The 24,544-nt window shown below is 38.7% G+C and overlaps 1 protein-coding gene across 1 annotated transcript in view; it reads left to right on the top strand.

Annotated features, from left to right (window-relative positions):
- Positions 1 to 1,343: 1,343 nt before the first annotated feature.
- TCEA1 (transcription elongation factor A1) overlaps positions 1,344 to 24,544 on the top strand; it is a 106,402-nt gene continuing 83,201 nt past the window's right edge. The window contains exons 1-2 of the mRNA XM_042782458.1: positions 1,344 to 1,406; positions 18,431 to 18,493. Coding sequence (XP_042638392.1) covers positions 1,344 to 1,406; positions 18,431 to 18,493 — 126 coding nt within the window. The remainder of the gene's footprint in view (positions 1,407 to 18,430; positions 18,494 to 24,544) is intronic.

Genomic DNA, 24,544 nt, shown 5'->3' with positions numbered 1-24,544 from the left:
AAAGCCTGGAGACCTACTGAAAATTAGCCAATGAAAGCACTATGGACCATAATGGTCTAATTTCCTTGTGCATGGGATCACCATGACTCTGGCCCATTCTATGGCAGCTAACAATAATATACACTATTCTCTTAATAGGAGCTCTGGTGGCCTAGTGGCTAAAGCATTTGACTGCTAACTAAAAGGCTGGCAGTTCAAACCCACCAGCCACTTCTCGGAAGGAAGGTTGGAAAGGTTGGGCAATCTACTTCCGTAGGGATAGATACCGCTTGGGAAACCTGTGAGTCGGATGCGACTGGAGGGCAATTTGTTTTTATAAACTTGCTTTTATTGTCTTAAAACGGCTTCAATTTTCTACTTTGGTCTTTTGTTGTTAACCATAACTCTTAAGAACGTCAACTTCCTCATGAGTCTTCAGAAGTAGGTGAGATGCCTTGTTTAATTTCTACCATCAGAAGTTTATTTTCAACTATATTCAAAGTACTTTGTGTAACCTTCCGTGACAGGAAACAAATAAAATCGAGTCTCAGTTTTCAATCAGCTTACCAACATTTTGGCTTTTAAAAAGAAAGACTCCCCCCCCCCCCCAAAAAAAAAGTCTCTATCACAACAGATTATTTAGGAGGACAGGGGAGCGGGTAGGATCCCAGGTGACGCAGTGGTTAACTGAAAGAACTCACCAGCCGCTCTGCAGAGAAAGAAGTGGCAGTCAGCTTCAGTAAAAACCCTCCGGGGGAGTTCTATCTGTCCTATAGGCTTACTAAGAGTCGAAATCCACTTTATCTCAATGGATGGTGGAGGGTGTGTGTGTAGTTTCGTTTCTCACAGTAGCCACCTACAGTAGAGAGTGTTAGGTTTATGACTGACTTTAAAAACAGTCAAAGCCTCATTGTCCGAATCCGCATTCTTCTATGAGATACTGGAGTCTCCTTAAGTTCTAAAACTCTGGCTGCCCGCTGGAACCTGGGGCACTCCCCTCCCATCCCTGGGAAGAGGGTTGCCTGCCCCAAAGGCGGGAATTCCGTTCCAGACTCCAGCCCCGCCGTGATCAGCCCCACAGCGCCTCAGCGCGCACCTTCGCGGAGATCCGCTGTCGATTGGTAGCGCCTGCGCGGTGCGCGCGTAGCTCGACTAGCGCTGCCTCCGGGGAGGAGGTGCTGCCGCCGCCGCCGCCGTCGCCGCTGCTACCGCCACGGACTCAAATCGTGAGGAAGGGCCTAGGCCCAGGCCTGGTGTGTGGGCGCTAGCAGGCGCCTGGGCTTTACCACTGACGTGCCCTCTGCCGCAGCTTCGCCTGCTTCACGTCCTAGTTGGGGTAGGCACGGGGAAGGCTTGTCGGAGCCATGGAGGACGAGGTGGTTCGCATTGCCAAGAAGATGGACAAGATGGTGCAGAAAAAGAACGCGGTGAGCGCGGCGGGGCTGGGCAGGCGGTGGGGTCGGGAGGGAGGAAGAGCGCCTGAGCAGTCGGGCCTGGAGGGACGGCGGGCGGGCGGCGGGGCCGGGACAGCGGCGGAGGTAAGGAGGGTGGCGGTGACTGCGGCGGGGCCGGGATGGCGTCTGGGCGACGGGGCCGGGTGATGGCCGCCCCCGCGCAGTTCCTACGCGCCCGCGGACAGCCTGGCCGGGATAAGCTCTCTCACTGGTCCCTCTGTCTTCCTTTCCCGCCACACGCGTGAAATCTGCGTTCTGGATAAGGGGTGTACGTCCTGTGTCTAAAGGCGTTAAGATCCGTTCTTGCTCCTTTGAAGTCCCCAGTTAGTACTGTTTAATAAGCCTAATCAAGTTAGAGACTAGGGCACGCTTACCTTTTTCTCCTTTTAAATTTAAAAATTCTGAAAAATTTCTGGTAATTTAATGTAACTATTTAGATTAAGGATTAGGAGAGTATAGAAAGCTCTCGCACTTTAAAAGAAAACATACTCCCTTCTGTGATTGTTGGCAATTAGAAATTGCATTAAATAGAGGTTTGTGATTTGCTTTAAAACATCGCGTTTCTATATATAATAAAGTTTAAAATCCTTAGATTTTATTTTTGAAGAAAAATAAACATTCACTTAATTACCTCAGCTATACTATAGTTTTGTTTAGCAGTTAAAAAAAAAAACATGCCAGTGTTATGGCACATTGCTAGGCATTTTCAAATAGTCAGTCTTGCAAGGTGGTGTAGGGTACGTAAGAGCTCCGATGACAGCTAACCAGGGTGTGATTGATGCTAGATGGATTTGGAGAAATGCTATTGCTAAGGTATTTTTTAAATGGTTTACAGTTAATATCAGTGGCATTATCTTGTTATTGATACTTGCCTATGTGAACACATTTTTTCATGGTTTGTATGAAGTAGAATGTCTTCACTTTTGATATTTTTGTCCACCTATGTGTGCCACTTTCAGGCCTTTGTTTCACAGTCATCTGTTTTCAGGTAAACATCCACCTGAATTTGTTCCACCAGGCTTAGTACACTTTAAGTTCGAATGTAGCTGAAGTAACTTATTCCAATCTATGAAGTGAATTCCATGTCAAATTGATATGAAAGAGAAAAGAGATGCTCTGTTTATGTTTGTCACACTGATTTGTACAGCTCTTTAGAGTTACAAAGCATCTGCAAAATTCTTATGTGACTCTCACAACATAGCTATGAGTACATTTTCCAGATTTAGAAACTGAGTCAGGGAGGTTAAGTAGTTCATCAGTACTGTGTAACCTGAATTGAGCCAGGGCCCAGGTTTTCTACTTGATAGCATGGTTCCTGTTAAGAGTGCAAAGTAGTGTTAACACTGAATTCTTAAGACTTCAGACATGTTCTGTTCCTCTTTTCCTTAACAGGTGCATTGTTCAGCATTTAATTTCATACCCTACTAATCTATATTTGCAATTTTGGCCCTTTAGAGTATTTTCTGTTTGTTTCCTGTTCCAGCTGTGACCTATGCAATTTATTTTTCTGTTGAAACAGGTTTTTCATTCCCCCATCCCCCTTCATTGCTAAGTGATGAGTTCTGAATGTTTCTGTGATTTGATTTGATTTGCTGATATGGCTGAACATTTGGTAGTCTGAACATTTACTTTCTTTAAACTGGAAACATTTTTCTCCCTGTCTAGAGATCCTTAGAGTCCTGTTGTGGAAACTCCCAGGGAAAAAAGCCTTTTGTTGGATAATTTTTTCTGAAACTCAGGCTGAGTGTTCTTTAATCCTCTAACACATTAGATGTTTCTGTCTTTCTCCTTCCCCACCTCCATCCCTCTCCCTCTCTACCTTTTTCTTTCCTCTCTCTCTCTCTCTCTTTCTTTGTTAATAGATGTTTCTTAAGAGAAATAATTCCTTATGAGCAGGTACAGAAAAGACTGAAAAACCCCAAATCCACTGCTAATTGTGTTGATGTTGCTCATAGTGAATAGAATTGCCCCATAGAGTATCCAAGCCTGTAATTCTTCATGGAAATAGATTGTTTCATCTTTCTTCTGCAGAGTGGCTGATGGATTCAAACTATCAACCATTTGGTTAGCAGGTGAATGCTTTAATCACTATGCCACTAGAGCTCCCATGGAGAAGACTAATTTGTATTTATTTGCAGTTCCCAAGTTATCAGCATATTTTCAGATTTTTAGTAATGAGTCTGAAGGAGAATAAGGATAAACAGATAATCCTTAAGTTCCATTTTTTTGCTTCAAATTTAATTTTTACAAATACTTCCAAATTTTGCCCCATACACAAAATAGTAAAATCGACTGGCCTGGCTCTTTTCCGAACCCCCCCCCCCCCCAAAAAAAAAATCTCATCTAGCAGTTTCAAAAATTCATGTTGTTGTTATGTGCTGTCGAGTCAACCCCGACTCATAGTGACCCCTCCTTGGGTTGCCGGGGCAGTATCACTACCAAAGTAGATTGCCCAACCTTCCTTCCCAGGAGTGGCTGGTGGGTTTGAACCTCCAGCCTTCTGGTAAGCAGTCAAGTGCCTTAGGCACTATGCTACCAGAGCTCCTGAAAAATTCATGTAGTCAAATGAAATAAAGAGAAACGGAAATGGTCTGAATGACTCTTTTCCCTAAGCACCTTATTAGCCCACAAAGTCACATTCTTAAGTGTTCAGTAATTTAGCAGAAGTTTTGGAGATTGTAAAATTATGGTAGATTTGTTTCTCTCTCTCTCTTTTTTTTATTATTTCAGGATTTTCTCTCATGCTATTTTTTATATTATTTTTACATTATGAAATAGTAAACTTTTCTTGAACAGCAGTTGCCATCTGAATTGACAAATTTAAGAGCTGTTTTTAAAAAAAAAACTGCCGTCGAGACAGTTCGACTCATAGCGATCCCTCCTTTGGTTTCCTAGGTGTTACCTCTATGGCAATAGATTGCCCAGTCTTCCATCTGAAGAGTGTCTGGCTGGTTTGAACTGCTACCTTTCTGATTTGCAGTCAGATGCCTTAGGCACTGCACCATCAGAGCTCCCTTAAATAATAGTATTAACAACTACCATTTCTTGATCATACTTTGAGCCAGGTATTCACCTAAGTTATATATCTTATCTCTTTCTTCAGACAACTTTACAAAATAAGTATTATCCCCATTCTAAAAATGAGGATATTAAGTTAAGTGAATTTTTCTGATAAGCTGTAGAGCTAGAAAGTGGCCAAATGAAGATGTGAATCTAAATCTGTTTTGCATCCAGAGCCAGGACTAACTACTTGGATGCTCTATACTGGCTCTAGAATACTCTTGCATCTGTTTTTGAACCATGCATAGACATATTTAAGTGATAAGAAGAGGAAAGTACTTGTGAGGAAGACAGGCTTCCCTATGCTGCCCCTAGTGCAACCCAGAATGTTGTCATATGCTGCCCCTAGTGCAACCCAGAATGTTGTCACACGTGTGTACTTGATCTCAAACATTGTTCTTAAATGCTTTGCAGCTACAAATTCTGAGACAACAACAAACAATATAAGGTACTTTGAAATTTTCAGTTCTTAGTTATTTTTTTAACTTAGATTTTTTTTTCCTTGTTGTGTGTGACTCTTAGTCTGAGTTCAAATCCTGACTCTTCTGAACTTAAGCTGTGATTTTAGGCAATTTCCTTAACATATCAAGAAATGTCTTTCTTGATACTAAATTGGAGATAATTTAGTAAAGAATAGAAAAAAGGCTTGCCAGTGGCTATTACATAAAAAACCAAAACAAACAAAAAAACCAAAAAAACAAACTCAGTGCCCTTGAGTTGGATCCGACTCATGGTGACCCTTCCTTGGGTTTCCAGGCGGTGTCACTACAGAAGTAGAGTGCCCAGTCTTTCTTCCAAGGAGTGGCTGGTGGTTTTGAACCGCCAGCCTTCTGGTTAGCAGTCAAATGTCTTAGGCACTATGCCACCAGAGCTCCTTAAAAAAAAAAAAAAGTCTGGAGTTGTCTTTATGTTTAAAGGATTTAGGTTGCCAGTTTAAACTGTAGAGGAAAGAGGGAAGAAGGAATTTAGTTTTGAAGTTCATGAGAAGATTTTGTGGGTTCATTTATCTTTTCACTGAAGGTTCAAGGCTGAGTGAAATTAAATTACAGTGAGAAAAACTGAAATTAGATATTAGAATTTCTTAGGAGCTGAATTACTTGAAGTTTTTACATTTCTAAGTCTTATAGTATCTGTGTTAAAAGAAATAACTTTGGTATCTATATCAGAAGCAGATCACTAGGCCTGTCTTTGAAGGCACCACCTCTGGTGGTGTAGTGCCTATGGCGTTTGACTACTAACTAGAAGGCTGGTGGTTCAGACCCACCAGCCACTCCTCAGAAGGAAGGTTGGGCAGTCTATTTCCATAGTGATACTGCCTTGGAAACCCAAGCAGGGGTCGCTATGAGTTGGGTCCAACTTGATGGCACATAACAACAACAGTCTGTATCAGAGTTAATTAGCATAAACCAAAATTTAGAATGACTATAACATTTTTTATAACAGCTTTACTGAGATATAAGGAGCTCTGGTGGCGCAGTGCTTAAGGCCTTTGACTGCTACCCAGGAGGTTGGCGGTTAAACCCGCCAGGTGCTCCGCGGAAGGAAGATGGGGCAATCTACTTCTGTAAAGATTTACCACCTTGGAAACCTAGTGGGGTCTCTATGAGTCGGAATTAACTTGATGGCAGTGAGTTTGGTTCTGGTTATTGATACATGATTCACATATGATAAATTTTACCCTTTTAAAATATAGAATTTAATTTTTTTCCCATATGTTCACAAATTTGTCCAATATAACCAATGTCTAATTTTCGAATATTTTCATCACCCCAAAAAGAAACCCTGTACCCATTAATCAGTCACTCCACATTCTTTAACAATCACTGTCTATAGATATGCCTATTCTGAACATTTCATATAAATAGAATTATACGCCATGTGGTCTTTGTGTCTGGGTTCTTTAATGGGTTCTTTAACTTAGCATAATATTTTCAAGGTTCATCTATGCTATAGCATGTTTCAGTTCTTCATTCCTTTTTATCACCAAATCGTATCTTACTGTGTGGGTATACCACATTTTGTTTATTCATTCATCAATTGATGGACATTTGGGTTCTTTCTACTTTAGGGCCATTAGGAATAACATTGCTAAAGTATATTCATATACAAGTCATTGTGTGGACGTATGTTTTCATTTCTCTTAGTTCTATACTTAGGAATATAATTGCTGAGTCATGTGGTAACTTTTTGTTTAACCTTTAAGGACCTGCCAAACTTGCACCATTTTACATTTCCAACAGTCATGTTTGAGAGTTCCATACATAGCCTTGTCAACACTTGTTCTTATGTATGTTTTTGATGATAATCAGCCTAGTAGATGTGAAGTGGTATCTCACTGTGGTTTTGATTTGCATTTCCATAATGACTAATGAAAGGGGCCCTGGTGGTGCAGGGATTAAGCACTCCACTACTAATCGAAAGTTTGGTGGTTTGAACTACCCATTGGTTCCTCCGGAAAAAGATGTGGCAATCTGATGTAAAGATTAGTCTAGGAAACCCTTTTGGGCAGTTCTACTCTGTCATTTGGGGTTGCTGTGAATCGAAAATTGACTTGATAGCACCCAATAAGAACAATGGCTAGTGATGTTCTGCATCTTTCATGTGCTTTTTGGCCATTTATATATCTTCTTTGGAGAAATATCTGTTCATATCTTTTGTCCAGTTCTTAATTGGGTTATGTGTCTTTTTATTGTTGAGTTCTGGAAGTTCTTTATATTTTGAATATACTAGACCCTTACTGATACAAGATTTGTAAATATTGTCTCTCATTCTGTGGACTGTCTTCACTCTCTTGATTGTGTCCTTTGAAACACAAAAGTTGTTATTTTTGGTGAAGTCTAATTTATGTTTGTTTATTTGTCTTCCCATTTGTTGCTTGTGCTTTTGGTGCAGAAGGAGTATACGTTTGAGATAAAATAGTAAGAAATTATAATTCTTAGTTTATAGTAAGTGTAGTTAATGTTGTGTCAGTCGTTTGTAATTTAGCCTTTTCTTTTTTAACAACAATAAATAACATCTTAATTTTTTATACCTTGAAAACCAAAAAACCAAACTCACTGCCGTTGAGTCGGATCTGAGTCATAGCGACCCCTCTTGGGGTTTCCGAGGCGGTGTCACTACAGAAGTAGATTGCCCAACCTTCCTTCCAAGGAGTGGCAGGTGGGTTTGAACTGCCAGCCTTCTGGTTAGTCAGATGCCTTAGGCAGTATGCCACCAGAGCTCCCTTTAAACCTTGAACTTAAAATAAATCACATGAAGAAAGGTTGAGGTGATTGAGCTTCAGTTATTGTGCATTTAAAATACTGGCTTATGATTCTGAGAATTTTGTTATGGTAGAAATAGATAATTCTTTCTGTATCTTTATACTCCTTTTATCCCTTATCAACCATTTCCTGTGTGTTAGGCCCTATATGTCATTATTTTATATGCATTATGTTACCTCATTTTATCATCAGCTATTTCTTGAGGTTGATATATTATACTCACCTACATGTAATGAGGAGTCCCTGGAGTGGTGTAGATTGTTAATAGACTCAGCTGTTAACCAAAAGGTTGGAGGTTCAAGTTCATGCAGAGGCACCTTTGAAGAAAAGCCTAGTTATCATACTTCTGAAAAATCAGCCATTGAAAACCCTGTGGAGCACAGGGTCACCATGAGTTGGAATCTACTCAGTGACAACTGTGCATATAAGGAAGCTGAAGCTTGAAAAAGATAAATAATATTCCCAAGATTTTAAGATCTTAAAATTAGTAAATGACAGAGCATGAATTTAAACCTCGATCTGTCCGTGTTCTGAACACTAAATCCCTGTATTGCTCTCACTTCATATATCCTTGAGCAGAGAGTTGTTTGTATCCTAAACAGTTTTTTGAATGCTCAGTAAAAGTTTGAATACTATGTTTTGAAAAAACACTTATTTTCATATACTGGGATAGTTACAGTTTATTTTTCAGCCAGGACTGTGCACTAAATTTGGCTCTGGAAGCTAAGGTGGAGTCTTTCTTTCTCTTGCATCATTATCCATACAAGATGCTGCAATCTCATGTAGACTTGACCTTTAGAGGCAGGTGATGATTGGGAAAAGGTAGCATACAGCTTTTCATGTGGTAAGACCTTTTCATGTAGCAAGATTGCCAGTGGTGGACCTGTGTAGTGGGAAGAGCATGATGTAAGGGTTAGGAAACCTTGTCCTCGCTCTATACCACTAAATTGTATGACTTGGACAACTCACTTTCCTTTTGTGGGTTTAAATTTCTTACACTTATATAATTGAGTTTGTAGTAGATGCATAAAGATATCTGCTGGCTTTAAAATTACTCGAAGTTAGAAAGGATTTCTGTCTTGTTCATTACTGTATCCTCAGCAATGAGCAAAGCTTGACACATAGTAATAATGAATATTTGTTGAGAGGCAATATAATATAATTTGATAGAATTGGTGTCAGGTCTCATCCTTTCTATTTATTGTGCAAATTTTGTAACTGGTCTTCAGTTTTTTCTTCTCTAAAATGGGAATAAGATAGTACTTGCTTCTGTATATATTATGAGATGAAATGAGCTAATGTGTGTAAAATATTTAACACAGTAGCACTGAAAGTTTGTTGTCACTGAATTAATGTATTGTAACTATCTGTGTTTTGCTGTTTCACTCATTTGGATCATCATTGTTTACTTTTAAAGAACCTTGAGGGAAGTATTAATCTTATTTGGTTAGAACAGTGTAATTATGAGAAAGGTCATAGTTTTATCCCATGAGTGTTGCTTAGCTTTTTCTCTCTTCCGTGGCTTTTGTCTCTAACCATACTCTCACTGAAGAGACCTGAATGGAAAGAGAAGTGTGACTAAATGAATGTAAACATATCACCTCTATTTGGAAAACAACTTAAAACTTATGCCACATGCTTGTATGTTAGAATAATCAACTTTATATGTGGCAGATAGTATTATTTGAGTCTTAGGGAACTCTGCTTATAAGGGACTCCTAGAAGTGTGATTCTTTGATCATCCTTTCAAATTGATCCCCTAGTTTGACTGGATCAGGGAGACCATGGAGATGTGAGTATAAGAAACATGTCTGTGATAGAGGATACTGGTCCACAGTCTCTTAACCAAAGCCTTTAGATTCTGATATATTTGAGAACTTTGATTTTTTTTTTTTCAGATTATATTATATAAAGATTAATATGGTACATACATTCTGTATTACATAGTATCTCTAATGAGATCAGGGCAGTTCCCAGTAATCAGACATTAACATTTCTATAGTGAAATGTAGCTTTGTATCAGTTGAAATTACATTTTGCTACAAAATGAGTTTCTTAAAAGTATAAGAGAAGTAGTTTAGTTTTAGTATTTGTGGATATGGGATTGAGAACCTTATTTGCCAACAGCAATGCTATACCTGTAGAAATTCTTTGTAATGGCGAATTTAAAGTCGGTGTTAGTTTTTTCTCCAACAATTATGTTTCACTGTTTTTAGTTGTCCCTAGCATAGTGCCTAAGGCACTTGACTGCTAACCAGAAGGCTGGTGGTTCAAACCCACCAGCCACTCCTCAGAAGGAAGGTTGGGCAATCCTACTTCCGTAGTGGTACTGCCTCAGAAAACCCAAGGAGGGGTCGCTATGAGTTGGTGGACTAGAGGCCAAATAACAACAACAAATAAAGGGAATTGATAGAATTTTAAGATTAGAGGGAATGTTAAAGCAATAAATCTTTAAAATCCTTTACACTAACCTGTCCCATAATTCCTACTGATTTTGCATTTTTATTCATGAAGTACTGGGTTAAGTTAAAGGAGCTCTGGTGACAGAGTGGGTTAGTAATTTGGCTGCTAACCAGAAGGTCAGTGGTTCAAACCTACCAGCTGCTCTGTGGGAGGAAGGTAAGGCAATCTACTTCTGTAAAGATTTACAGCCTTGGAAACACGTTGGAGGTCTCTGTGAGTCAGAATTGACTTGATGGCAGTGGGTTTGGTTGGTTTTTGAGTTAAGTTAAAATGATGTGTCTGTCTATTGACAGAAGAAAAGTTAGTATTTTATTCTCCATAGCCAAGTCACCTTTAAATGTGAGAATTACATGACTGGATGCCTTTACTTGATTTCTATTTAAGAAATAATATACCATGAGATTTTATGCTTGCTTCTTCCTTTGGAATGCATAATGAGGGATGTGCTCAGAGTCTGGGGCTTTCTATTTTCTGGACTTTGCTGTATTTCATGGATTGGTAAGGGTGCCTAGTTTTCACATTTTAGCATTTTATTAATCAGAATGGATTACATGAATTTTGTTGGCTAGGTGGCTATTATTGATATATTTTTACATGCAGAACATAGAACCAAGAGTAAAAACTTGTGGGATTTGGTGTCATAGGCTTGGATGAAATCCAAGAAACATTATTGGAATACTGTTTGAACCCTGAGAAACCACATAGTTGTGAAGATCAGTGGGAATAAACAATAGCTAGCTCTCCAAACTGCAAAGCCATACTAAGCTTAATGGCTTTTAGTTCTTTTATGTATTCTTTTAGGAAATGCTACTTTACTAGTGTCCTTTATATGACACATGATAGAGTAAAACCAGATCCAGTTGCTGTCAAGTTGACTCCAACTCATGGAGACCCTATGTGTACCAGAGTAGAATTGTACTCCATAGAATTTCAGTGGCAGATTGCTATGCCTTTCTTCTGAGGCACCTCCAACATTTTGATTAGCAGCCCAGCTGTTAACAGTTTGCACCACTTGGGGATGAACAAGTCTTTAAAAGAAAAAAAAAAGTTGTGGTCAAGTCAGTTACAATTCATGATGACCCCATGTGTGCAGTATAGAACTGCACTTCATAGGGTTTTACAGGCAGATAGTCTGGCAGGCTGCTAGCTGTTCTGAGGCACATCTGGGTGGTTTGAACCATCAACCTTTTGGTTAATAGCTCACTGCTTAACTGTTTGTGCTACTCAGGGACTTAAAGTAGTCTTAAGAATACCTCAATCAATTTGTTTTGCTTATATTTTCCTTTTTATGTATGTAAAAGGTGATATCAAAGTTCCACGTGTAAGAAAATTAATGGACAAAAGTAAAAAAGAGATAAGAAAACACTGCCACAATTTAATCATTTTTTTCTTTATTGGTAGTATATAAAATAATGATTTGTCCAGATACAGTATATTAAGTGAATATTGGACTAAATGAAATATAATAGATTAAGAGAATATATTTTTTGTTGTTAGGTGCACTCAAGTTGTCTCCGACTCCTAACGACCTTATGTACAACAGAATGAAACCTTGCCCAGTCCTCTGCCAGCCGCACAATCCTTGCTGTACCTGAGCCCATTGTTGCAGCCACTGTGTCAGTTCATCTTGTTGAGGGCCTTCCTCTTTTTTGTTGACCCTCAACTTTACCAAGCATGACATCCTTCTCCAGAGAATGGTCCCTTCTGACAACATGGTCAAAGTAGGTGAGACGAAGTCTGGCCATTTTCGCTTGCAAGGAGCATTCCAGCTACACTTCCTCCAGGACAGATGTGTTAGTTTTTTTAGCAGTCCATGGTACTTTCAGCATTCTTTGCCAACACCACATTTCAAAAGCATTATCTCTTCTGGTCTTCTTTAGTCATTGTCCAGCTCTCACATGCATGTAAGGCAATTGAGAATATCATGGCTTGGGTTAGGCTCACTTTAGTTTTCAAGGAGACGTCTTTGCTCTTCAGCACTTGTAAGAGGTCTTTTGCGCCAGATTTTCCCAGTGCAATGTGTTGTCTGATGTCTTGAGTGCCTCTTCCATTGGTGTTGATTGTAGAAGCAAGTAATAAGAAGTTTTTGACACCTTCTTTCTTTTCTCCAATTATCATGATGCTCCATTTATCATGAATATATTGGATTAGGTAAAATATGGTAGATTAAGTATCAAGTTGGAATATTGGACCACAAGTTGTAGATGCTGTTGTTTATCATCTAATTCCATTCCTGTTTTAATTTTAAGTGTTTTCTGTAATTCTTCTTTTAGTCTTAACTTGGTCTACTGGGAACCTTTCACTCTAGTTAGGAACTGGCAACGAACAGTTCTCTGAGCTGAACATAGATTCTAGTCCTGAATTTTCTTTCAGAATTTGCTTTTTACTACTATGCAAGAACAAAGGTAGGTTCTGTTCTCTGGATAGACCTGCGAGATAGAGACCTCATGAGAATTCTAGCAAAGAGATACCCTTTTCCACTCTCCCTGTGTGTGAGCAAATGCTAGAGGTGTTGCAGTGTCTTCTGACCCTCTCTTCTGCTTTCTCAAGATTGGCTATTTTTTCAGGCAGGTTTACTCCATGGAAGTTTTTTAAAACAATTTTTATTGTGGTAAAATATAATAAAACATATTTTGTCATCTTAACCATTTTTAAGTGTATGTAATTGGCAGTTCAAACCCACCAGCCACTCCTCGGAGGGAAGATGGGGCAATCTACTTCCGTAGTGATACTGTCTTGGAAACCCAAGGAGGGGTCGCTATGAGTCGGGTTCGACTCAACAGCACATAACAACACAACAACATAATTCATTATCATTAATTCCATTCACCATGTTGTGCACCTATTGCTGTTATTTCCAAAGGTTTTTCATCATTCCAAACAGAAACTCAGTATCCCTTAAACAATACCTCCTTTTCTCTACCCCTAGTCCTTGGTAAACATTAATAAAATTTTGTCTCTATGCATTTGTCTGTTGTAGATATTGCATAGAGATGGAATCATACAACATTTATCCTTTTGTGTCTGATTTATTTCACTTAACAATGTTTTCTTGGTTCATTCATGTTGTAGCATGTATTATAACTTCATTTCTCTTTATGGTTGAATAATATTCCATTGTGTGTGTGTAATACGTTTTGTTTGTCTTATCTGTTGATGGACACTTGGTTGTATCTACATTTTGGAGATTGTGAATAATGTTGTAATGAAAATTGATGTACAAGTATGTTTGAGCTTGCTTTCAGGACTCTGGGGTATATACCTAGAAGGGTAATAGCTCATGCATATCTATGTTTAACTTTTTAAAGAACAGCCAAACTGTTTCCATAGCAGCTGCACTCCAACAGTCTACATTCCTGCCAGCAGTCGAAGAGGGGTCTTATTTCTCCATGTCCTTTCCATCACTTGTTATTTTCTGATTTTTCTGATAATAACCATCCTAGTAGGTATGAAGTGGTGTCTCATTACTGTTTTGATTTGCATTTCTCTAGTGGTTAATGATGCTGATCAGTTTTTTATGTGCTTGTTGGTCATTTGTATATCTTGTTTAGCCAAATGCCTGTTCAGGTCATTTGCCTGTTTAAAAATTGAATTGTCTTTTTGTTGTTGAGTTGTAGGAGTTCTTTTTATATTCTGGATATTGAACCCTTAACAGATACACAGTTTCCACATATTTTCTTCCATTCTTTAGGTTATTTCTTCACTTTGTTGATAAAGTCCTTTGATGTGCAGAAGTTTTAATTTTTATGAAGTCCAATTTATCTGTGTTTTCTTTTGTTGTTTGTCTTAGACTTATTGCTGAAAACAAGGCCCTGAAACTTTGGTGCTCTTCCATCTTTTAAGAGTTTCATGTTTTAGTTATTATATTTAGATCATTGATCCATTTTGAGTTAATTTTTACACATGGTGTGAAGTATGGGTCCAATTTCATTTGGTTGTCACTGTACCATTTATTGAAGAGACTGTTCTTCCCCCATTTCATGGATTTGGCAGCCTTGTTGAAAATCTGTTGGCCATAGATGTATGGCTTCATTTATGGATTCTTAGTTTTATTGTTTTGATCTGTATTTCTATCCTTACATCACTGCCACATTGTTTTTTATTACTGTACCTTTGTAATATGCTTTGAAACTGGAATGTGTGAGTTCTCCTACTTTGTTCATTTTCAAGATTATTTTGGCTATTTAGGGCCCCTTGCAATTCCAAATGAGTTTTAGGATTGACTTCTCTGCGTGGAAATTTGAGATGTGCTATACTACCACCCCCACTCCTTGGAAGGAAGATGGGGCAATCTACTTCCGTAATGATACTGCCTCAGAAACCCAAGGAGGGATTGCTATGAGTCGGGCCTGACTCAACAGCACATAACAACAACAACAACAACATATCACCACAGTAAAAAATACATTTTACATTTTTCCCCCTGGGGCATCATATAAACAAATACTATTGAAATAAATTTTCACAAAACAGTGCTTACCAGTTACTTCATAGGCACTAGTCATAACTTAGGAGCTCTGGTGGTATAATGCCTTAGGCATTTGACTGCTAACCAGAAGGCTGGCGGTTCAAACCCACCAGTCACTCCTGGGAAGGAAGGTTGGGCAGTCTACTTCTGTAGTGATACTGCCTCGGAAACCCAAGGAGAAATCGCTGTGAGTTTGGATACGACTCAATGGCAGTGTGTTGTGTTGTGGTCATAACTTATAAGTGGATTTTAGGATCCTCTGTTGAGTTGCAGTCCTCATTTGGAAGACACTACACCACTCCTCACTTATCAGCATGTTAGGTTATAGAGACCAGGTTGTTATGCAAAAATTGGTGTTATGAGAAAATGGAGGATGACTACATCAGACCACAAAATGGAGGATGACTACATCATTACACAACTGCCAACTTACTGAATCATGGTCCTGCTAGTTGACACATAACCTTAACCATCACAGCTAGCAGTACTCTCACCTTGCACCTTGGCATTTGTTGCTGCCATATGTATTTCATTCATGTGAAAGATAGTAGATTTTTTACTATTGTAAATGTGAAATGTCAGATAATGAGGTAGTTGGTAAATGAGGAATAACATGTTGTTGTTATTGTTGTTGTTGTTAGATGCTGTTGAGTCATCTCTAACTCATAGTGACCTTATGTACAATATAAGGAAACACTGCCCGATCCTGTGCCAGCCTCATGATGATCCCTACTATACGTGAACCCATTGCTGAAGCCACAGTGTCAGTCCATCTTGTTGAGGGCCTTCCCCATTTTCGTTGAGCCTCCACTTTACCAAGCATGATACCCTTCTCCAGAGAATGATCCCTTCTGACATCATGAGCAAAGTAGGTGAGATGAAGTCTGGCCATTCTCACTTCCAAGAACCATTCCAGTTGCCCTTCTTCCAGGACAGATGTGTTAGTTCTTTTAGCAGTCCATGGTACTTTCAGCATTCTTCACCACCCCCACAACTCAAAAGCATCAACTCTTCTTTGGTCTTTCTATTCATTGTCCAGCTGTCACATGTATGTGAGGTGATTGAAAATACCATGGCTTGCGTTAGGTGCATCTTAGTCTTCAAGGAGATATCTTTGCTCTTCAGTGCTTGAAAGAGTTCTTTTGCAGCAGGTTTGCCCAATGCTGTATGTCTTTTGATGTCTTGCTCCTTCCATTGGCATTGATTGTGGAAACAAGTAATAGGAAGTCTTTGACAGCCTCAATCTTTTCTCCTTCTATCATGAAGCTGCTTATTGGTCCATTTGTGAGGATTTTTGTTTTCCTTATATTGAGGTATAATCTGTACTGCAGACTACGGTCTTTAATCTTTATCAGGAAGTGCTCCAACTGATGTTCATTTTCAGCGTTGTGTCATCTGCGTATCTCAGGTTGTTAATGAGCCTTTTTCCAATCCTGATGCCATATTCTTCATATAGTCCAGCTTCTCAGATTATTTGGTCAGCATACAGATTGAATTAAGTATGGTGAAAGGATACAACCCAGACACACTCCCCTCCTGATCTTAAACCATGCAATATCCCCTTGTTGTGTTCAAATGACAGCCTCTTGGTCTATGTACAGGTTCCTCATGAGTACAATTAAGCATTCTAGAATTCCCATTCTTCTCAATGTTATCCATAATTTGTTATGATCCACACAATCGAATCCCTTTGCATAGTCAATAAAACACAAGGAAGTATCTTTCTGATACTCGTTGCTTTGAGCCAAGATCTGACATTAGCTATGATATCCCTTGCTTTTCATCCCCTTCTGAATCCAGCGTGCATTTCTGGAAGTTCTCTGTCAATATACTGCTGCAACCATTTTTGAATTATCTTTAGTAAGATTTTACTTGTGTGCAATATTAATGATAATTTCCACTTTCTTTGGGATCACCTTTTTTTGGAATGGGTACAAATACGGATCTCTTCCAGTCAGTTGGCCAGGTAGCTGTCTTCCAAATCTCCTGGCATAGCCAAGTGAGTGCCTCCAGCAGGGCATCCATTTGTTGAAACATCTCAGTGGGTATTCCATCAGTCCCTGGAGCCTTGTTCTTCGCCAATTCCTTCAGAGCAGCTTGAATGTCTTCCTTCATTATTGTTGGTTCTTGATCATGTGTTACCTCCTGAAATGGATGATCGTCTACCAGTTCTTTTTGCTATAGTGACTATGAGTTCCTTCCATCTTCTTTTGATGTTTCCTGCATCGTTCAACATGTTGCCCATCGAATCCTTCAGTATTGCAGTTTGAGGCTTAAGTATTTTGTCAGTTCTTTCAGCTTGAGAAATGCCAAGCATGTTCTTTCCTTTTGGTTTTCTAACTCCAGGTCTTTGCACATTTCATTATACCAATTGCTTTTTCTTCTCAAGCTGCTCTTTGAAAACTTCTGTTCAGCTCTTTTATCCTGTTGATTCTTCCATCCACCTTAGCTACTTTATTCAAGGGCAAGTTTCAGAGTCTCTTCTGTCATCCATTTTGTTCTTTTCTTCCTTTCCTGTCTTTTTAATGACCTTTTTGCTTTCTTCATGGATGATGTTCTTGATGTCATCCCACAATTTCTCTGGCTTTTGGTCATTGGTGTTCAGTAGATCAAGTCTGTTCTTTAGATGGTCTCTAAATTTGGGAGGGATATAATCAAGGTCGTATTTTGACTCTCATGGACTTCATTTAACTGTCCTCAGCTTCACCTTGCATTTGCATGTTAGCGGTTGATGGTCTGTTTTACAGTCAGCTCCTGGCCTTGTTTTGGCTGAAGATACTGAACTTCTCTGTCGCCTCTTGCCACAGATAAAGTCAGTTTGATTCCTGTGTAATCTGTCTGGCAAAGTTCATGTGTATAGCTGCCTTTTGTGTTGTTGAAAAAAGGTATTTCCAATGAATAAATTGTTGGTCATGCAAAATTCTATCATGCGATCTCCAGCATAATTTCTATCCCTAAGGACATATTTTCCAACTTCCGGTGATTCTTCTTCATTTCTAACTTTTGCATTCCAATCACCAGTGATAATCAGCACCTCTTGATTGCATGTTCGGTCAATTTCAGACTGCAGAAGTTGGTAAAAATCTTTAGTTTCCTCATCTTTGGCTTTGGTGGTTGGTACATAAATTTGACTAATAGTAGTAGTAACTTGTTTTCCTTGTAGGTGTATGGATATTATCCTATCAATGACAGCGTTATACTTCAGAATAAATCTTGATACGTTCTTTGTGATAATGAATGCCACACCATTCTTCTTCAATTTGTCATTCCTGGCATAGTAGATCATAGTATCATCTGATTCAGAATGTCCAAAGCCAGTCCATATCAACTCACTAATGTGTCGGGTATTGATTTTTACGTGTTCCATTTCATTTTTGACAACTTCCGGTTTTCCTGGATTCATTCTTTGTACATTCCATATTCCAATTATTAATGGACGTTTGCATCTATTTCTTCTCACCTTGAGACATGCTACATCAGCAAATGGGGTCCTGAAAGCTTTACTCTGTCCACATCATTAAGGTCAGCTCTACTCTGAGGAAGCAGCTCTTCTCCAACTCAACTCATCTCTTCTTTTGAGTGCCTCCTAGTGGCATAGTGCCTAAGGCACTTACACACATACCTTTGCTCTCACATGAATAAGTGAGACAGTGACTGTGGATCGAAAACATAAATTTAAATAGCTGGTTAATCTTTACCTTAATGTCTTGGGAATTCAGTATGAATTTTATTTTATTTTATAGGCTGGAGCATTGGATTTGCTGAAGGAACTTAAGAATATTCCGATGACTCTGGAATTGTTGCAGGTATGTGCGTATATATACAGTTGGTATATATATATATGGTAGCTATTATACTTTAGGCTGGATCTTATTTAATGTTTTAATAAAGGTACACATAGATTATTATATATCACCTTTAAACTATGTTGTAACTGTATATAAGTTTTTTTTTTTTTTTTTTTTTTTTGAGATTGGGTGAAAGTTTACAGAGTAAATTCACTTTGCATACAGAGTAGCTCACATATACTTTGTCTCATGACATTGTCTGCAGTTTCCCACAATGCAACAGCTCCCCTCCCACTTTTTCCTTATAGTTATATCTTCCCTGTGTCCTTTCCTTCCATGAACTCCTGACCCCCAAGCTGTCTCCCTGTGCATACACAGCCCTTCTATTCTGCTATGATTGATCTCTCCAAGGAGTGTATCCACCTAATATAAATAAATGTTCAGCTCATATACCTGTCCTTTGTTTGGCTGGAAGTCACGAGAGTGGATTCAATTCCAGACCTGAAGGACAGCTAGGGGCCATAGTCTCAGTGTTTCCATCAGGCTCTATCAGACTATCACTGTATATAATTTTTTTTTTTAATTCATTTTATTGATATATAATTTATATACAGAGAAATACATAAAACTAAAGTGACACTAGTCAGTTCTCTCTTTTTTTTTTTTTTGCAGTGTTCCCTCCCCTCCCTTCTCACCCCTGGCAACCAACAAAGAAAGTTTCCCTCCATATATAAACCTTTTCTTGACCCTCCACGACAACGAACTAATACTATATTTGTCCTTCTGTGATTGACTTATGTCACGCAGCATAATGTCCTCCAAGTTCATTCATATTATGCAGTGTTATGCAGAGTCTACATTATCCTTTAGTGCTACATAGCATTCCATTATGTGTATGCAGCATAGTTTGGTCATCCACTCTTCCACTATAAATCTTAGAGATAAGTCTCTTGCCAGATACGTAATTATTGGCAAAATATGAATTTGTTGCTGTCATTTTTGATATGTCCTTTTCTGTGGTGTCAATTTCTTTGTTCCATATAATTTGCTATGCTGAGATTGTTTTGTTTATGAATCGTGTTATCACTTCCTTCACTGCTGTTGTTTTACTGTTTGCTGAATGTTTATGCTGGTCCTCTTTTTTGATGTGAAGGTTTATCATTTTTCTTTGAGGTTACCCTGTGATTTATAGTTTTCTTCCCAAGGTTAGGACAGTCCATTCTATCTTGTAGTTGTCTTGACTTCCCTACCATCTAGAAGTTCTGTAATGACACAGTTTTTTTTCCCTCTTTTTGGTTTGTAGTTGTCCTCATTTGTCGGTTGGTGTCTCTGGTTCCCTGTTTACAATCTTGTAGGCTTATTTACTTTTGGATACTTCAAAGCTGTGGTGGTTTCTGGGTTACATCATCATGTGTGTTCATGGTCAGTTGTTGTCGCCTATTGTTTCTCTGTCCAAAGGGCTCCCTTTAGCATCTCTTGTAAGGTTGGTCTGGTTTTAACAAATTCCCTTACTTTCTGCTTATCTGGAAATGTCCTAATTTCACCACCATATTTTAGGGACAGTTTTGCTGGGTATATAATTCTTGGTTGGAAATTTTTCTCTTTTAGGATTTTATATATAGCATCCCATTGTCTTCTCACCTGCATGGTTTCTGTTGAGAAATCCGAGCTTAGTCTTATTGGTTGCCCCTTGTAGGTAGGTAACTTTTCGTTTTTCCTGTGCTCCTCTCATGATTCTTTATTTGACTTTGGTTTTGGTAAGTTTGATGGTGATATGTCTGGGTAATTTTCTTTTGGGGTCTATCCTATTTGGGGTTCGTTGGACTTCCTGAATGGATATATTCTCATCTTTCATCATACCAGGAAAATTCTCTTCCAGCAAATCTTCAGCAATTTTCTCTGTGGTTTTATTTGTCTCTTCCTGTTCTGAAATTCCAATTACACATAGGTTATTCCTTTTGATGGTATCCCCATGAACCTCAGGCTTTCTTTTTTTTTATGATTTATCTCTTTCCAAGGAAGTGTTCAGATATTTGCCTTCAATCTCCCTAATTCTGTCTTTCATTGATTCAGTTCTGCTCCTTTGCCCATTCAGTGTCTTATCTTTCTGAAAATTTAGTAATAATCTTTCGGACTTCTGTGTGTAGATTTTGTATCATTTCTAATTTTTCAATTATTTTGTCATTTTGTTCTTGTATTGTCTTTTGAAAGTGTCCTATGGTTTTCTCTGTGTTTTCCTTGATCTGTCTCTCAATACCTAAATGTAATTCTTTTGAATTTTTTATCCGGGATTTCCAGTGCTACGTGTTCCTCAGGGATATGTTTTGAGTCTGTGTCCTGGTCCCTTGTTTCTGCTGCTTTATCTTGCTTCTTTGTGTGGACTGTGATGCTCTGTTTCTGAGGCATTGTGACATTTTTATGTTTATATTTAATTGGTGATTGTGTGTTGGAGTGACTTGCCCACGATTTTAGTTTTCTTTGTATGTTATCTGCACAAGCAGGGTACTGTGCTCCTCTATTCGCTAGTTGACAGCATTTATACATTCATCACCTGTCTTCTTTGCTGTTGTCAGACTCTGAGATGTCCCTACCAACCTTGGCAAACAGAGCATATTCTTAGGTCCTGTTTTCGTTCAGGTTTTTCAACTTGTTGGTGCCTAATCCACTTCTGTATAGTTCCTTTCAAAGCTCAAGGCTCCAGGATTATCTTCTGTATCTCTCTCAAGTGGTTTTTCTTTTCTTGTTGAAGAGGGTCTGTGTTGCTTGTCTACCTGTTCCTCCATCTTTCAACTGTATTTAAGTTTTGAGAAGGTAATTGTCATAAAATACTGAATCATCTTTGTATATCCAGTTATGGTGTAAAAAGAGCCCTGGTAGCACAATGGTTAAGCTCTCAGCTGCTAATTGAAAAACTGGTGGTTTGAACCCACCCAGCCAGTCCGTAAGGGAAGGAGCTAGTGATTGGTGTCTATACAGATTATAGCCAAAATCCTATGGGGCAGTTCTTATATGTCATATGAGCTAAAAATTGACTCAATTGCACCTAATAGTAACAGCAACATTATGGTGTAAAAATTAACTTCTTTTCTTTCCTTTAAATTTCATTTATTTTGTTGTTGAGAATATACACAGGGGAAAGCATAATAATTCAACATTTTCTACATGTACAATATCATGACATTGATTACATTCTTCGTGTAACCATTCTCACCCTCTTTTTCCCCTTATTAACAAATTAACTGCCCCCTAATGTTCCTGTATAATCTTCTGAAGTGCTGTTCTTAAAAGAGAGATAGTTCTTAAAAGAGCATAATGCTTAAGGCAGACAGTTTTAGTAGTTAAGCTAAGCTGTTGTTTGGTTTTGAGAAGACTTCAGGAAATCCTTTCGATTTAAGGTTTAAAGATAATCTCAGAACAGTAGTTTCAGGGGTTCATCCAGCCTCTGTGGCTCCAGAATGTCTGGATTCCATGAGAATTTGAAATTCTGTTCTACATTTCACCCGTTTGATCCGGATTCTTTTTTTGTTTTGTTTTGTTTTTTTCTTTTTATTATGGTGAAAACATACACAACAAGACATTCCCCATCATAACAACTTTCCCATTTACAGCTCAGGGACATTGATGACATTTTTCATGTCGTGTCACCATTATTGCTATTCTTTTCCAAAATATTCCTTTACCATTAACATCAACTGAATGCCCCACAAACAAAAGCTTCCCCTTTCCCCCTCCCTCCTGCTCTTGGTAGCCATTAATCATCTTTTGTTTCTGTATATGTGGTGTAGCGCCTAAGACATTTGTTTGCTAACCAGAAGGTTGGCGGTTCAAACCCGCCAGCCACTTGGTGGGAGCAAGACTGGGCGATCTACTTCTGTAAAGATGTACTGCCTCAGAAACCCAAAGGGGGTTTCTGTGAGTTGGAATAGACTCGATGGCAGTGAGGTTTTTTTTTTTTTTTTCCCCAGTCCGTATTTTCAACCTATCTAGGAATTTAACCTCCCCTCCCCTCCTATCCCTGGTAACCAACAAAGAAAGTTTCCTTCCGTGTATAAACTTATCCTTTATTTTTTACTATAGTGGACTAATAGAATATTTTTCCTTTTGAGATTGACGTATTTCACTTAGCATAATGTCTTCCAAAATCATCTATGTAGTGTTCTGAAGATTCTCCATTATTCTTCAGGGTTGTATATTATTCCATTCTGTGTATGTACCACAGTTTGTTTATCCAGTCCTCAGTTGATGGGCACCTAGGTTGTTTCCATCTCTTTGCTGTTGTAAATAGTGGTGCAATGAACATGGATGTACATATATCTGGTCATGCCCTGCCTCTCACTTCTTCAGGATATATAGCTAGTAATGGGATTGCTGGATCAAATGCTATTTCTATTTCCAACTTTTTAAGGAATCACCACACTGATTTCCACTGTGGTTGTATCATTTTACAGTCCCACCAGCAGCATATGAGAGTCCCAATCTCTCAGCATCCTTGCCTGCATTTGTTATTTTCTGTCTTGTTGAACTTTGCTATTAATGCTGAGCTGAGATGGTATCTCATGGTTGTTTTGATTTGCATCTCTCTAATGGCTGATGATCGTGAGCATTTCTTTGTGTTTGTGACTGCCTGAATATTTTCTTTAGTGACCTGTCTGTTCCAAGTCTTCTGCCCATTTTTTAATTGGATTGTTGGTCTTTTTGATGTTGAAATGTGATCAGGATTCTTCTATAGAGTCTTGGATCAAAATGCTCAGTAATGATAGCTGGTCACTATCCAGTTGTTCTGGTTTCATGGCAGAGGAAGCAGTTGTTCATGGAGGCAATTAGTCACACATTCTATATCCTCTTATTCCTGACTCTCTTTCTTACCTGTTATTCCAGGTAAATAGAGACCAGTTGTGCCTTAGAGGGACTCTTGCAAGCTTGTAAGATCTATGCAACAAACTTGAAGGTAGAGCAGAAAGATTGAACACATTATTAGGCCAGTTAACTGAGGTGTCCCATGAAACCATGACCCTAAATCTCCAAACCAAGGACCCAAATCCCATGAGGTGTTTGATTGTATATAAGTAGCTCAACAGCTACACTTTGTTACTGTAAATATATCAATCACACAGTTCTTGCCAATTCAACTTTTGATTGGTTTACAACTTATTGACAGCAATTACAGTAATTAACTGTGTACTCATACCCTTAACCAGTGTGATTTTTCCATCACTATTAACAATCCTTTGCCCCTTCTCTCTCACCCCTGGTAAGAACTAATAAACTTCAGTCTCTAAACATTTGCCTTTTCTTGTCTTTTTATATAAGTGAGGTCATTTAATACTTGTCCTTTTGTGATTGGTTTATTTTGCTCAGCATAATGTCATCTAGCTCCATCAATATTTAGCATGTATTACAACTTAATTTCTCCTACTGGCTGAGTAGTGTTTCACCGTATGTATGTACCACATTTTATTTATCTATTCATCTGATGATGGGCATTTAAGTTGTTTCCACTTTCTGGCTATATGCAAGTAGTACTTCAGTGAGCATTGCTTTACCCACTCTCTTTGTGATTCATTGCTTTCAGGTCAAGCATGACAACAATTGTGAGGATGATGCAGGACCGGACAGTGTTGTGGTCTGTTGTACGTAGGGTCATTATGAGTCAGAACCAACTCGATGGCACTTAATAACAAGAGTATTACACCTTATGCTACAACTTACTGAAAGAGTACTTCCAGAAATGCAAGCTGGATTCTGAAGAGGGTGTTGAATGAGGGATATCATTGCTGATCTCAGATGGATCTTGGCTGAAAGCAAAGTGGGCTGCTGGATATAGTTATTCCCTGTGGTGAGATTGGTAATTAACTCTGTGGTTGAATCTATGGAGCAGCTGAGTAGCTGCTTTAGGGATGTGGGCTGCTTCCATTATATAAGAAGCAACTTTTTTTTTTTTTTTTAATTAGGATTTGGGTGAAGATTTACAGAATAAATTCACCTTTCATACAGCAATTCACATATACTTTGTCTCATGTCATTGACCAAAATTTACAATGCAGCAGCTCCCCTCCCACTTCCTCCCCA

Source organism: Orycteropus afer, unplaced genomic scaffold (assembly GCF_000298275.1).
Source record: "Orycteropus afer afer isolate SDZICR_OR568_19922 unplaced genomic scaffold, OryAfe1.0 scaffold00329, whole genome shotgun sequence".
Taxonomy (NCBI): Eukaryota; Metazoa; Chordata; class Mammalia; order Tubulidentata; family Orycteropodidae; genus Orycteropus; species Orycteropus afer.
The sequence above is the reverse complement of the archived record's forward strand: the minus strand, read 5'-3'. Positions and strand labels throughout refer to the sequence as shown.